A 15134-nucleotide genomic window follows, 5' to 3' on the forward strand; every position below is an offset into this window, starting at 1 on the left:
AGTTAACTATATTTGCCATGCAGATTAAACATGGGCATGTGTGGGCCGGATTGAGTTGAGTTAACGAACTAGATCTAGGCATTACATAATACTCTCCTTCGCTCCAGACTTGTTCGCAGGTTGCTGACATGTCCATATACAGCACCGCAGCCACCTGCGCATGAGCGGATCGAATCATGGTTCGTCCAACTGTTTCTAATACGAATCTCCGCGAGAGGGCAAAGATTGTTTGTGTCCACTGCCACGCGCGCAAGGCAAGTAACCTGTATCTCCGGGACCCTGGCGAAATTAATAGTCAGACAGGTACGATGCGATCTCCAAAGACAGGAAGACGGTGTTTGCAGCAACTGTAAAAGGCGTGGACAGCGTTGTCGGTAAGCCATTATGAATATGACGTAGCTTAGTGTACTTTTTTGAGAGGCTCACCTCTACCCAGGCGTCACAGTGATAGAGCTGCTCGTGTAACACAAGACCGGGCTTTCCCATTGGCAACTGGCAGCCCCGTTTCCCTGGCCTCCAACCCACGCAATAACGCCAATGTGTCGTCTGACCAGTCTGGTCTGAGTCCACCAAGCCAGCCCCGGAGTGCCCATCATCAAGCTATTAGGTCGCCGATTGCTCAGCCTGGTTATATAGGGGAGCAATCTCTGATGTCTTTCTCTTCATCAGTTACTCCCTATGCAATTCCGGATGCTGGATCTTTCCCAGAACACATCCATAACGAGATATTAAGAGTTACCGATGCGAAGTCTCTACCCCCTCCATCCAAGGTTCAAGTCTTTGCTGACACGTATTTTAAACAACTTTACCATATTGCGCCCGTCATTGATCGAGCAGACTTGGTTGGTGAAGAGCCGTCTATCTTACTACTGCAGGCAGTCTGTTTGATCGGTTCCCAACTCCGATACCCAAGAGACCAATCCCCCACACTTCTGAGCGAGTCGTGCTACCTCAAAATCAAGACCCTGATCTACACAAAACATGAGCACGATAACTTTGCCATATTAAAGACGCTTTGCATTCTGTGCTTCTGGGTTGTAACTCCACCTGTGGTGGTGAGCCTTGATTCCTCCTACCACTGGCTCGGCGTCGCCGTTCGGCTTGCATATCAAATGGGTCTTCATCGAGAATCGAGTTACTCGAAACTATCCAACCCAGGGGCCGCACGCCGAATAATATGGTTCCTCTTTGTGAGTTTAGTCTCGAATAGCGCGATAGTTTGCTCTAACGATTGTGTCCAGGTCGCAGATAAGCTGCAGGCGGCGGCTTTTGGACGTCCTGCCTGCCTAGTTTCCAAGAGCATGGACTTGTCCCCTTTGGGGCTTGAAGATTTCGAGACTGCGAACACAGCTGCAGAGGTATTCATTGAATACACGAAGCTGAATATGCTCCTCGAAAGGATTGTGGAGTTCCAGGATCGCAAAGCTGAGATCACTCCAGAACAAGTGCGCATTGCCCTTAAAACATCTATTAGGCGATGAACTTTGCACCTGCGGAGTCTAGCTTGCCAAAGTTGCAACATGCTAATTGAAAGACTATAAGTAGGTGTCGTGTATTCTCAGTTCTTTGGAGCACTGGCTGGCGAACCTTCCGAGCAATTTGCGCCTTCACGATCAATCTGGTCGCAGAATTTATCGACGAGACATCAGCGAAATGCATATCCACTACTTTACGTGCGTTATCCTATTCGTTCATTTATACGGACAGGTTTTTCACCCTTCCATGACACCCATTCCATCTATAGTGGCATCGTCCTGTATGGCGCGCCTGTACCAGGAAATCGACGACCGCGACGAAATCAACTACCTTACGCCGGTCCACAACTGGTCGCTAATGGTCGCTTGTATCCCACAAATTCACCGAAATATACTTCTCCCCGAAGAGCATGATTTGTGCAGTACGGAGCTAGATACCTTTGTAACTGCACTGAGGTGCATGCGGCTAAAATGGCCACCTGCATATAACATCTTGACCACTATCGACCGGCTACGCACAGCTAAGACTCATCCAAGAGCTCACACACCGGCAGAGAGACAACAGAAACCCTCCCCGCTGCCGACCCTCTACGAGCTTCCGACTCCAGTTTTGACGAGCTTGTTCCCTTTTTCCAAGGATATGTGTCCCAGAATGGCCCTGGTGAACCCGGATGTAGGAGAGAGCAGTACTGGAATGGAGAATACTATGATGCCTGCAGTCGAGGACTGTATGGACTGGATTTTTGATGAATTCAACCTGGGTCTCCTGAATATGCCATTTGTTGGTTGAGCATCATGATCCACGAGCGAACGACGTCATTTTTCTGCAACCAGTGCATGCATAGCTTAGAAATTCCCAGACGACAAGCTCGTACACCGTTCCGTAAAAGAAATAAGAAATACCTACTCGAAAACAATTCGGGCGGGAGCTCGGCAGGGCTACCTATACTCCCGTACCGAGCTTTCGGCCCATCCGCAAGATGTCTCGGTAGAGCTCGCCGAGAACGTACCGTATCACTTTCTCTGGCTTCCCCATCCTCTCCTTGTCGCCTTCAAACAAGTTCCGAGTGTTGGACACTGGTCACTCCCCCGCATGGTCTCGCCTACCGACTCGGAAAACGATGGCTGCCAAGGCTGTTGCCTGTCTTATTCTAATAGGCGAGCAGTGCCGCGCTGAGGTCGCGCCTGAGTAGGTGATCAGGCTAATAAGCCAAGACGCCGATTCGAGGCCACCAATGTACTCGGAGTATGTCAGTGCCACTGATACACATCAGGAACATCGGCTATAGAATCACATATTAATATTCAAGTATACTATAGTATTACACAAGAAAAGCTTGCTTGTTCCTAGTACTAGAATGGAAACGTATAAATAGGCCTTAGATAGCTATCTTTAATAAGAACTCATGCACTCTTTTTTACGTTGACTTTGTAGAGAGTTTTCCACATATCTTCTTCAGACTTGTACGAACGGAGGACTGGAAAGCCCTCATTCCAGTCCTCATTAATCGGCACCGACTGAATATCCCTGTTCGTTTCAATGGAACGAGAAGACCTGGTCAATGCGGAAGGCTCTATTTCATCTAGAACATCGCTCAAGTCCGGAACCCCAACGCATGTGGGAGGTTGAAGCACAATCGGCCGCGAGCCATCAAAAGGCTGATGGGGATAATCAGACTCCTTATCCCCCACTTAGAATACTCGAAGTAACCCGGGAGCTTCCAGTACAAGTGGGCTATGTGCATTGCTGCGTGACCCTTTGCCTTGACTCAGGTACCTGGGGCCTCGACGAGGCCCGACTCGGCGACTAGGCTTGTAGGAGCACTCTAGGCCTTTTCGCAGGCACTTGGGAAGTGTTTTGTCAGTATAATATAGCTGACTTCCAGAGATATCATGGGCCTTACTTTGCTGCAGGGATCTTGTCCTTCACATCGGGTTTTGCTTGCGCGACTACGGCATATCGTCAGTCAGTCTGATAGCCCATGAGGAGGGAGGGAGATGCACCAAGCAAGGCAAGCCGACTTCGCCGGGTGATCAAGTTTCATGCCCATCTTTACATTGAGACGATAATTATTTGTGCAATTATTAAATTACGAGAGATCATTGAACGGCGAACATGCAATTGGTAGATGTGCTGACGTAGGGTCTGACCAAACGACGATACCAAACACCGAAAACAGGAGCGCGGCAAGTTTCACCTATGTACGTAGAATCTTAAAGTCTGAAAAATTGGATTCTTGGCAAATTTTTGATACTGTAAATTGCGTATCTCGCTAAGGTTAAAAGCAGGATCCCTTACATACACCTACGAGCTTTGTGTTTCATCCATGCTTTAACCGAACCATACCACCTTCTTTTCTTGCTCGAGCGCTTAGCAAGCTAGTCAGTGTTACTCATTAATCATTTGAATAGCGTGCTCACTCTGATCCGTCACAGTAACATCCATATTGGCAGCAAAGTCCACATCCTCTGAAAGCCGCCACGACCTTGTAGAATAGGTCTCATAAGGTTCAATACTAACAACCTTTCCAGTGAAATTCTTCCTGGTCTCTCCAGGGCAAAGTAGAGTTAAAGGTTCATCTGGATCTTTTTCCTCATTCAGCAGTGTCAGCTTCACATCGGACTCATTCAACACTGTGATATTGTTGTTGACAAATTTTGCTGTAGGCATAGTAAGATAATGTTCGTGCTTGGTATGAGGTTGTAAGGGCTTGATGAAGATATGGTGAAGTAGTGAATTAATAACAACTGCTGAATATGCTGCGGACATCGTGGGTCCGACTCTATATGTTGCAGTTGATTCCATAACGTCATAATGATCACTCCTTCTCCGTGCCCTATAATGAAGTTCGCCCAACATCCATTCGCTGGACAACTGCTTAGGAATATAGATTACATTCACCAGACATGAGCTACGTAATTTATGCAACTGGATATCGTATAATTGACTGTACAGGAATACAGTATCACCATTCCGGGACTGTCACCTTTTGCGTCGTTGTCAATATCTCAGAGTTCCGTGAGTGGTTACTAATCCATAGTCCAAATATCTTTGTACAATTGATACAAAGGACGGCGTGGAGCTTCAGGGCCTCATTGACGGAATGGATCTTTCTGAAGAATTGAGGGAAAAGAAATCTTAATTTAGACGGGACTACTGATACAAAGTGGCCGGAGAACCATTGCCAAGCCTTCTGTACTGACTTCCACGATAGATGAAAGGATGAGATACTTATTTTTATTGATCCTATATCTACTTCCAGGCGGCAGAGCTGGGAACATTCTGGGGGGAATAAGCAGAGGCGACTAGGGTGGAAATACTCCCCAGAACGATACGGGACCAGGTATCGAAAACACGGTTCAGCAGACCCGCACACTCGTAATAGACCAGGGGTATAGTACACTCATCTTGCATGTGGGATGGTGTCGCAGACAAAGCACAGGGGTGCCTATGCGAATAACACTATTATTCGCTCCTAGACGCAAGGGCAATACACGAAAACCTCAAATCCCCTTCCGAGGAGCTCTGGACCTCTATCAGTCTCTTCAACCCCAATTCCAGAGCCCTCTCACTCAACAAGTCCTTGTCTTCCGCGAGAGCACCCCTATCAAGCGGCCGCTTCCTCGACCCCTCCAGCTCCCATAGATGCCCATCCCGCCCCTTCACAAACGCTATAAAATGCTGTCCCATCTTCTTCGTCGGATCCAGTGCTGGCGGCACCGTATCCCCTTTCACCGCTGCAGCCTGACTTGCCTGGTAAATTGTATCTGAGTCCTCAAGGAGCTCCGCGCTTGTCTATTCGAAGCGGTGTGGCCCGCCGTAAGAGGGTATAAGACTGCGAAGATCTGGGTCATCGAGAGAGTAAATATCGTAGAATTGAAGGCCTTTGGATGGGCCCAGCCGGTGGCCGAGGTCGGTCATTATTTCTGGGTTGTTCTCTTGGGGTTGTTAGTGGGGGTGGTGTAAAGTGTTATTGACACCTACCAAACATTGTGAAAACTCTCGGAGACGTCATGGTGACAGTGCGTTCGGCGGTTGTCCAAATTTGGGTATCTGCATTTCATGAAAGAGAGAAAGCTTGGATGTGAGCTTGAAGCTATAAGACAACATCAGACCCGCCTCCACCAAGCAGGGCGATTCGGATAGAGATCCGAGTATACAGAGTAAGCCATGCAGCCCACAGTATAAACACTTGACAAGTAGATGGATATTCAAATAGTGAGACTCCATGACACAAAATATAAGTGTAAGATTGCTTAAAATAGATTCTGCTATATAATAGATTCTGCTATATATCTAAGGTACCCCGACTACCTACCTACTGCAATCAATATACCGCCGACTTTCAGGCCCAAATTCAAAGTTAGGCATAACATTCCAAACCCCCTCTTCCCTCAGGATGCTCTTGTCCAAATATGTCCACAGGAACTAAAACATGGTCAACTGACTTTTATAGGTCTGGACAGACTTAAAGTATTTATAAAAGAGCTAGAATCCTCTATATCTAAGGTATATAAACTTATATATAAAAGAATAGTAGTATAGTAAACAATAGTAGCTAATTCTTAAATATAGCTATCTAGATTGAACTATCTTATACTAAATATCTTATAATTTAATACTTTAAGATAGGAGCTAATCGAGTCAAGAGTACTGGTCAGACCTGGGATGATAGAGATATTATCTAGTAAGATAATCTAGTAAGCTTGGAATTCTCTTTATAGAAATATAGTAACAGCATGCTGAAGGCAAAACAAGCCTCAAAGACCGGTACTGTAGGTAAGGTATTTAGAAATATCGACCACCAGCTGTAGAGCAAACAGGTCAGACTTTCAATCAAGTACCGATGCGTGGACAGTATAACGCATACTTGGTTCTTAATAGATTCCGCCATATTATTATGCAAATGACTGTTCTCTGCAAGCCGAAGAAGGATCCTGCCAGAGGCCAGAGCTGCTGATATTTAACATAGAGCGGTAAGGGATGCGTTTGTATTCACATTCCATCTAGATTACGAGTAGACCAAGGGCTCATCACCAGCTTTCGCGGGGGACCCAGACATCGCGGTATGTGTAATTATAAGCGCCCCTTTAGGAGAGGTGATACTGTTGGTGAACACACGAGTTTGATTCAAGAGATCCCATTATGCAGAAACAGATCAGATGGGGTAATAGAAGCTATGGACACCCCGGAGTGTCGACCTAAATATCTATTTTATATACAATATCCGTGCTTATGAAATTTTGGTACTAGGTATCCGGCGGGTTACCGGAGACTTTTGGTTGATCAAAGCCTGCTGGAAGAAATTAGGAGCAGTATACATAACGGAGCCTTTGTACAAAAACATTTGAAAGTGTCCGATTGAACAAAACATTCCGAGTCTTGTATCTGAACTAGATACTAAAGTTTAGGACTATGTTGGATGTTCATGGTTATCTTCTTTGGCTCGGAGTGCACCATCAAGAGAAACAGTCCTGACCAATGGCCGGGATGCCACGGCCGCATAAGTAATTGACTAACGGAGCATTCTGGTCAATTGGAGCTTTAGGTGCTATGACATCTATTATGTAAGGCGTATGTGAAAATAAGTCAGTTAGTTATACTCCAACAAATCCTCTTACCATTACCCCATTCTTTGTTCTTTGGTTTTCCACCTCTACGGCCCCCGCTCGAACCTGATGGACTCCCCGAATTATCCTCATACCGCTCAGTCGCCGAGACTCCCAGGCAGGCCACAGGCCCGGGTCTCCTGTTATTCGTGTAGTCTGTCTTTCTTTAGCAGTCTGGTATCTGGACCCTGGGCTAAACCCATGCTCTCCTAGGAGCAAGAAAACTCCGGTGCACTAGAGAACGACCGATTTGCTCGCGATGCCTTTCCCACAACCAACAATGCCACTACTCCCAGCAGCTACGGCTGGGAAGACCAAAAACACGCATCTCTGCTCCTACATCTTCGGTGCCTCCAGTGGGACGAATAGCTCCCCACTCTTTGCACCAAGCGCATAGCACCTTTACAGACGAGGCTAGAAGTGGATGGACTCCCGAGGAAGCTCAGTCTGAAAATGATTTTCGCCCCCAGGAGGGTGAGACTTTATACAAGTATTATGCTGTATATGGTATTGTCCTAATTTTATCACAATGATACTTGTTAATTAATACTGTTTGCTTGCAGCGCAACCCGCCCGAACCCCAGACAAGTTCCACATGACACGTTTCCCCCGGCCACCTCGCCGTCAGTCCAAGCTGGGTGTTGTGCCTGTCCCTCAGTCCTATATTTGCTCTTTGAGGAGCTGAGGATAAAGTCTAACTAGATAGTTCCAGATGACTTTATTCTCTTACAGAATACCGCAGAAAAGGCCATAGGTGTCTTTGTCTGTGAGCAGTGCCCTTTATATTTATAGTATTTATCTATTATTCGGAATAGGTTGATAACCGGTGTCCTAGCTACATGCACCGCAGAATGCTATGCTAGGCTACTCAAACAGATTAACCAAGAGGAGTTACAAGCCACGAGTAACAGAAAGAGAAAGCAGTTCGAGATCTCCAATATATCTTCTAACCCGGCGTCGGATGATCCCAGTGGACCAACTGACAAACATGCCTCATTCTTTGTTGAAGTCACACCTACAGAATGGGAGGAGACAATGCGCAACATCGTCAAAGCGCAGATCCACGGCATACATGGTCAACGAGAGCATTCATTCATGACACTTTTATATCAACTGGATCACATCGGGTGTTTTCCTTCAGCTTTTGGGACTTTTCATGACATCCCTATCCACGAAATATTGGCAGTTCTTCCTCGCACAAGCAGTTTGTTTAGGAATCGGGAATGGCTTTACGTTTCGTCCAGCCCTATCAGTTCTCGCTCAATATTTCGAAAAATATCGGGCCTTTAGTGTCGGACTTGCAGCTGCCGGTGGCGCCGTTGGCGGGCTTGTAAATCCAGTCTTGATCAACCGGCTGATCTTCAAGGACGATGTTGGATATGCATGGGCTCTAAGAGCTATGGGGTTCATCATGCTTGCGACCTATATCCCATGCCTAATATGGTTCAAGCCACGTCTCCTACCCCGCAAGAGTGGACCTTGGATAGATACTTCCGCATTTTCCGAGCTTCCTTTCATCTTTTTCTCTTTGAGCATGTTCTTAAACTTTTGGGGCCTGTATTTTGCATTCTTTTATATGAGCACATTTGCCCATGACCAGATTGGCGGCGCCCAATCGATATATTTATTGCTGGTTCTGAACGGTGTTGGGGTGGCTGGGCGCGCTCTTCCACCTATTATCGCAGATAGGTGGACTGGCTCTGTCAACATTCTGCTCCCGATAAGCATTGCAGCGAGCTTGCTAGTATATTGCTGGGCAGCGGTAGACTCTATCGGGGGGCTGTATGCGTTTGCCATAGTCTATGGTTTTCTTGCAGCTGCACTGCAGGCTCTATTCCCAGGGGTTGCTACTACTATGACACCTCACCCGAACATGACGGGAACCCGGGTGGGAATGATTCTTGGTTTTGTTAGCTTTGCTAACCTCACCGGTCCGGCAATCTGTGGTGCTTTGATTAGGAAGATGCATGGGAGTTATCTAGGTGCTCAAATGTTTGCAGGATCCTCTATCCTCTTGGGCGCAGTCATGGCGTTGGCAGCAAGGATTGCAAAAAATGGGCCGTCATTGCGCGTAAAAGTATAGATAGATCTTAGGAATAACCTACTATATCCACTAGAGAAGAATCATTTTGAGACAAATTGTCTCCAGCCGCCTGTCAAAGTCAGGCCAATACTTTTCCTTTTCATGGAGGCGGCGGTTGGAAATTAATGCAGGGACGTCAAAAGTATTCTTACAACACCCTCGTCAATATTGGTTTAAATAGGACATCTACGCTGATTAATTCAACTTCAACAGACAATGAGGCTTGTTTTCCAGTCGGTCCAGTGGGATCATCCGACTCTGAGTTAGAAGTTATATTAGAGATCTGGAACTGCTCTGACTCTCCATTACCCATGGTGGCCCACCCCCACTATATACATGCGTGCCCTTCAAGCAGGCAATTATGCCTAGTTGATCCGCTGAAGTGAACTTGCTCCGGAGGGGTCAATCTCGTCGAGCCCAGTTTTTCAATGCCTGGAGGATACGCCTCGGTGCATGCACAACCTCGTCCTCGGCGGGCCTCCTTGGATGTCTTGCTAGAGGAAGCACGACAGTTGTGCGGGACCTTCGAATATGGTAAAATGTAGTGCGGCAGGTCGGACAGCTCGCCTTATAACGGCTTAGCCAGGCATCGATACAAGCAGCATGGAAGCCATGGCCACAACATAGTTCTCGATAAATCGATGCACCTTGCAATGTCTCCAAACATATTTGACAGGTGGCTATGGAAGGTTAGACCCCGAAGGTCAGTCCGGTTCGTTGTTGTGTGAAACTCACCACGGCCTGCCACATTGGGATTCAATGTTAGTGTTCGGCTGATCTTACAGATATCGTCCTGGAGTATCTGGCGTTTCGGAGTTGAGCATGACCATAGTAGCAGGTAAAAATCAGCGCCTTCCATGACTACAATCAAGTGTCAGAAGGAAAGGATCAATCGGCACTCGGAGCGTCGAAAGGAGGACTGACACCTTGCTTATATAGATAGTCATAGCGGTACAAATCCAGGTGCTGGGAAGGAGCATTTAGTCCAATCGGAGCTTTTCAAGGCGTTCATATGAACACCAGATGTGCTATCAAAGTTTCGAGAACCCTCGCTTCCTTCGTATTCTTTTCTCCCCGACGAATCCTCCCTGTCACTCTCCTAGAATCCCAGGCAAGCGGTAGGCCTGGGTCTCCTGTTATTCAGGTAATTGCTGATCCGGGCCCTGGCATGAAACTCATCCACTAGGGGTAAGAAAAGCCCGGCGCACCGGATACCGACCGATTTGCTCGCGATGCCTTTCGCGGCGACACCTCGTACGTCAATTACCGTAGTGGTGGCCGGCAAAACGGCGGCAATGCCAAAAGCGACTACTGCTAGGTCTCTTGCTATGAAAATCTGAACGTTTTTTTTCCCACCTCAAGCTCTTGTGAGCGTCAAGACTGGTATGTACATTTTGGCTTCAACCGGGGGTTCTTTATAAATGTCGTAGCCAGAGGAATCAAGGGCTCGTCGATCCGGATTTCAATCCTCGAATACACCTTGGAATATAGGACGGTGTTCTAATGGCGATAGACCTCAGCAGCTCCAATTGGTCCGGGAAACTGTCGACGCCACCGAGTACCTGGTAGGGAATCTTACTGGGGGTGTGGATGCCATGTTGTCGGTGTTGCTGTAGAATCAGGCTCGCACCGGTGGCTTACCCTTCAATCGCCTGCATCTGCGACCGGCAGTTGCCACAAGCACTGAAGAACTGCCAGCAGATGCTTTCCGGACGGGGTCAACCAGCACCCGATTCTAAAAGGAGCGCGATCCGGCAGGTTTCCGCAGGGGTCGGTTAAATACCTGAGAGCAGCGGACTCTAGCCCCTGAATAATGAGCAAAAAGAAGACACGACAGGCTGCGCGATATTGAATGTCCCGCTGTGGCTGTTGTGGCGGAGAAAGTCCGTCCACCAGGGGCAGACTATCAGTATAGGGCTGTTTCAGGCCCGCAGCCAAACTCAACGTGAGACAGTAACTGCTCTCGAATAGATTCATTTTCGAGACATTTCACCGTATACCGTCCTATAAAGCCGATCGTTTTCCAGTGAGAACATCTCACCTTCATCCCTCAGTCTCAGCTCCTGCAACCTCCCTGACCTACCTCGTACAAAAATGAAGCTCTTCGCCAGCCTCCTCCTCCCAACCCTGGGACTGTCCGCCTCGCTCAACAAACGCCAGGACACCTGGGGCGGCAGCGTATCCCTTGGCCCCAGCAGATCCACCATCGTCAACGCCGTCACAACCCTCATCCCGGGCCCCGCGCCCGAGACCCAAAATGGCATCCTCTTCCTCTGGCCCGGCATGAGCAACGGCACCGGCGACCTGATCCAGGCCACCCTGGAAAGCTGGGAGAGAAACGACTGGTGCGGCGCGAAGGCTACCGAGTGGTGTGTTCGCGCCAGTGTTTTCGGCAGCTTTGGCCAGTTGGACGGTGAACCTGGCGTTGCTGGTGGGGATGACCAGGTGAAGATCGAGTATACACTGCAGGACGACAATGATACGTGGAAGCAGTAAGCATTTCCAATCACCTACGGCGGCTAAAACATCCTAACAATGCAGGACTGTGACGAATGCGCAAACCGGCGAAGTCCTATCGACCTTTTCTCATGCCTCTGGACCTTACATGACTGGGTATGCCTTGTAAACATACAAACAGATAGAAGCTAATGAACCAGATACGGAACTGGAACTGAATGCAACGAAGACTGCACCGGCACCTCTTCCGACCAGAAGTACATCAACACCAAGATCACGCTCGCCGAAGCGGACACCACCTTTGGAGATACCATTGCCGCCGCCGGAGGTGGCACTTACGAGGGACTGTCGTCCAGCGAGGGCGGAAAGGTGTGGACGATTGAGAGTATCACTCTGCCTGCAATGGTTTGATCGACTATTTAACCAGAATCTCTGGAATGTGCTGTTTATCGAAGTTGATGTATTCAGTACTGTGTGCCTGGTGACTGTGAATAACTGATATAAATAACTACGCCCACCGGTCTCGCAATACCTTCACCTCGACCGGTTTCTTGTTGATGGCGACGACATTATCTACCCACTCCATGCTCTCCTCGTTAGTGTCAAATAGTTCCATATCAAACCGGCTAAACAGGTGCGCGATCGTGAGTGAGAGTTCCTGGTACGCAAGTCTGTATCTGTTAGCGATATCCATATCCATATATCATGGAAGATGAAGCTTACGGGCTTCCGACACACTGCCTCGACCCCTTGCTAAAGGCGACCATCCAGCGATCCAAAGCTTTTCCCTTCTCACCGAGCCATCGCTCAGGTTTGAATTTCTCTGGCGAGTCGAAGAGGTCGGGATTGTCGTGGATAGTGCGGTGCGTGATCGAAACAATAGTCTACAGAGTTAGTTTATGTAGTATCACTTAGGGCACTGGACTCACTCCTGCAGGAAGAAAGTGACCCTGCACTGTAACCCCAGGTTCAGGGACAATCCGAGGTGTCATGCCTGGAACTGGCGTAGAAAGTCGCAGTGTCTCTTTAACTACTGCGTGCTATTCATCGATTAGCAAAGTCTTCAGACAGATCACGGACGACGTACCAGATAAGGCAATTTCCGAATTTCCTCCCAGCGACACTCGCGAATATCCGACTGCACGGAATCAAGTTCCTTTCGCAGGGTAGAGAGTATACCAGGATGCGTGAGAAGGTAGTAAGTTGCAGTCGTAAGCGAGTATCCCGACGTATCGCTGCCGGCCAGGATAAACAAGGCAGCCTCGTCGATGAGCTCCTTTGGTGTTCTGGCTTTGTATCCGCGCTCCTCGCTAGGCGTTAACATGGCGTCAAAGATGGTTGTTATACCGTCTGGCGTGGTGTATTTGCCCTGCTTTCGGCGTTCTTGGACGCCTTTGACCCAGGACATACATTGCTGTTTCTGTTAGTTCCGTTCGCCTGACAGGACGTCCATCCAGGCAGCTTACCTGTCTAAACTGTGCATAGCCAGAAAGTTTAGAAGAGGACAGAGAGGCGGGAAGTCGGGGCGCGATCTCGTTGATGATTGGGAAATGTTTAGCTGTAGGCATCAGTATTTAAGCAGAATAGAAAGAAATTACTCCTACCAAGCCACATTCCATGCGTGATTTGGTCCATACTCGTCATAAGAGGATGATCCAGCTCATAGTCCTTGACAAACTCATCTGGTTGTCCGAATATAGTCACATAGATGATATCCACCTGCTCATTAGCAACCGACGTAAGGAGAAGACCAGCGCACCCACCGAGAAACATTTAAACATCCGCTGAATATCCATCGGCTCACCAGAATCAAGTCTCTGCTTCAGCTTCGTCGCAGCCTGTTGAATAACGTGGAAGATCCTGGGGGTGCAGAGCTCGATCGCGGCGGGCGAGAACAACGGCGCAATCGTGTTTCGGTATATGCGATGGCGCTTCGCGTCCATGATGGCAATCAGGGCCTCGGGATAGATCAGGGCTTTGTAGAAATGGGGCGATTTACCGTAGTCTGTTCCAGAGCGATATACCCTGCTTGGATTAGTAGGGCATCTTGTATGCAGTACAGGAGACTGACACATGGTAGAACTCTGGGTCGTTGACGTGGACGTGATTCGGTGAGATGCGAATAACAGCAGTTTCTGAATCGTTGGTCTTCATTAATAAAGTGACTGAACATGTAATGAATATTGAGAGCGTACGGTATTTCTCATGAAGCCCTGGCAGCCGCTTCACCAGCGTCCCATTGTCGACGACATCGAAGTAAAACTCCCACCACCCCGTAAGCCTAGCGAATAAAGGACCAGGAATTTTCCGCAGAGGATGGAAATACAGCCGTTTACAGGATATCCAAAGACCCGAAAATACCAGAAGAAGAAGCAGAGTATACCCCAGTTGGGCCGGGTTGTCCGGCAGCGAAAGCAGCGACAGCGACAGCATGGTCAACCGTTCAGTGAGATACGATCTTGCAGTTTGAAACCCGATCGGCGCGGGGATCCCAGCTTAAAAAGTGCCTGGCCAGAGACGATCGGCAGGCGTGGGGACGACAGGGGATCTCGATACCGGTTGTAAGCTGGTCGGCCCACCCTCTGCGATTGCGCGTGTCGAGGCCGTATTAAATATGGTGTATCAGTGGCAGCAAGGGTTCGCAGATACCACGCGGCATGCAGCTTGCAGCTTGGAAGCACTGGAGCTGACGCAAGGGGTCGATCTGTGGCTGCCGTTCGGACGTGTGTTGGCTCAGTGGTTGGATGGCATCAGGGTAGGATATTTATGCGGGAAGTGTCATCATCTTATTCGTGTCAGCTTGACGTATTGTCATCTCTACAATGCAACCATGAACCATGGCTGTTGATGGCTGTTCATGGGAAAGACAGATATGGACCAGTCGCAGTGAGCAGAGACAGTATGACCAAGCCCACCCTGCACCCCTCCTTGAATTCATTATTTGCCCCTCTTTCCTTTCTGATTGAGTCGCGGTTCCCCCGCTGATCGTCAATCAAACAATGAACATCCGTTGTCCTCGACCTCCAGCCAGCCACTGGCCAGTGTGGTCTGCCCCACGCCATAATCTCCGACGTTCGAGTACCGAACCGCAGTTCAGGAATCAGGACTGCTCCAGATCCTAGGGACGCCCTGGACAGTCAGCTGTCTGATTTGGCGTTGGTAAGCGAGTGCGCAGTGGCCTCCAAACGGTGGAGATGCCAGTGTTGGCCTCTGCGCTTCCACGTTGCGCACGCTCCACCTTGCACAAAATTGTCTTTGTTTTTATTCACCTACCATAACTGTGGAGAAGATAGCCGTCCTGTCCATCAAGGCAGTTTATGGCGTTTTACTTTACAATGATACAGGCCGGAAGGTCTTATTATTATGGAGCAATCATACGCCATACATGCTATAATCCCGAAACAATTATTGCACGCACAACCTGTAGGGCGTGGGAATTTTCGTCAAAACCGTTGGACTATTACTTGGTGTATACAGTGGAGCTGGATGTTCCAAGACGATTACTGGTG

At 48.5% G+C, this 15134-nt stretch overlaps 6 protein-coding genes across 6 annotated transcripts; 3 read left to right on the forward strand and 3 right to left on the reverse strand.

Moving 5' to 3' along the window:
- Window positions 1–176: 176 nt before the first annotated feature.
- On the forward strand, window positions 177–2265 carry ASPSYDRAFT_154630 (uncharacterized protein; the record flags this gene model as incomplete). The annotated part of the gene is made up of 5 exons (XM_040842384.1): window positions 177–227; window positions 304–374; window positions 419–1190; window positions 1242–1445; window positions 1546–2265. 5 exons carry the CDS (start codon window positions 177–179, stop codon window positions 2263–2265), a joined length of 1818 nt encoding a protein of 605 aa, XP_040701113.1.
- A 1502-nt stretch (window positions 2266–3767) lies between these two features.
- ASPSYDRAFT_1049773 (uncharacterized protein) lies at window positions 3768–4195 on the reverse strand. The gene is made up of 2 exons (XM_040839820.1): window positions 3897–4195; window positions 3768–3845 (listed from the first exon to the last, which is right to left on the reverse strand). Exons 1-2 carry the CDS (start codon window positions 4144–4146, stop codon window positions 3808–3810), a joined length of 288 nt encoding a protein of 95 aa, XP_040701114.1. The 5' UTR covers window positions 4147–4195; the 3' UTR covers window positions 3768–3807.
- Window positions 4196–5271: 1076 nt separating this feature from the next.
- ASPSYDRAFT_90605 (uncharacterized protein) lies at window positions 5272–5491 on the reverse strand (the record flags this gene model as incomplete). The annotated part of the gene is made up of 2 exons (XM_040852358.1): window positions 5272–5414; window positions 5461–5491. The coding sequence occupies 2 exons, from the start codon at window positions 5489–5491 to the stop codon at window positions 5272–5274; spliced, it is 174 nt and encodes a 57-aa protein (XP_040701115.1).
- Window positions 5492–8241: 2750 nt separating this feature from the next.
- ASPSYDRAFT_58873 (uncharacterized protein) lies at window positions 8242–9168 on the forward strand (the record flags this gene model as incomplete). Its single annotated transcript, XM_040849600.1, has 1 exon — window positions 8242–9168. The coding sequence occupies one exon, from the start codon at window positions 8242–8244 to the stop codon at window positions 9166–9168; it is 927 nt and encodes a 308-aa protein (XP_040701116.1).
- Window positions 9169–11262: 2094 nt separating this feature from the next.
- ASPSYDRAFT_58874 (uncharacterized protein) lies at window positions 11263–12036 on the forward strand (the record flags this gene model as incomplete). The annotated part of the gene is made up of 3 exons (XM_040849601.1): window positions 11263–11660; window positions 11710–11781; window positions 11826–12036. The coding sequence occupies 3 exons, from the start codon at window positions 11263–11265 to the stop codon at window positions 12034–12036; spliced, it is 681 nt and encodes a 226-aa protein (XP_040701117.1).
- A 97-nt stretch (window positions 12037–12133) lies between these two features.
- ASPSYDRAFT_69514 (cytochrome P450) lies at window positions 12134–14255 on the reverse strand (the record flags this gene model as incomplete). Its single annotated transcript, XM_040850475.1, has 9 exons — window positions 13821–14255; window positions 13697–13760; window positions 13389–13650; window positions 13230–13344; window positions 13092–13183; window positions 12713–13039; window positions 12555–12665; window positions 12349–12509; window positions 12134–12302 (listed from the first exon to the last, which is right to left on the reverse strand). Exons 1-9 carry the CDS (start codon window positions 14056–14058, stop codon window positions 12134–12136), a joined length of 1539 nt encoding a protein of 512 aa, XP_040701118.1. The 5' UTR covers window positions 14059–14255.
- Window positions 14256–15134: the final 879 nt, after the last annotated feature.

The sequence above is a fragment of the Aspergillus sydowii genome (assembly GCF_001890705.1).
Source record: "Aspergillus sydowii CBS 593.65 unplaced genomic scaffold ASPSYscaffold_7, whole genome shotgun sequence".
NCBI classification, from domain to species: domain Eukaryota; kingdom Fungi; phylum Ascomycota; class Eurotiomycetes; order Eurotiales; family Aspergillaceae; genus Aspergillus; species Aspergillus sydowii.

Coding starts and splice junctions, on each gene's coding strand:
- ASPSYDRAFT_1049773 (XM_040839820.1), bottom strand. CDS start 4,146: ATGCCTACAGCAAAATTTGTCAACAACAATATCACAGTGTTGAATGAG. Junction 3,846..3,896: donor TGTTACTGTGACGGATCAGA/GTGAGCACGCTA, acceptor TAGCTTGCTAAG/CGCTCGAGCAAGAAAAGAAG.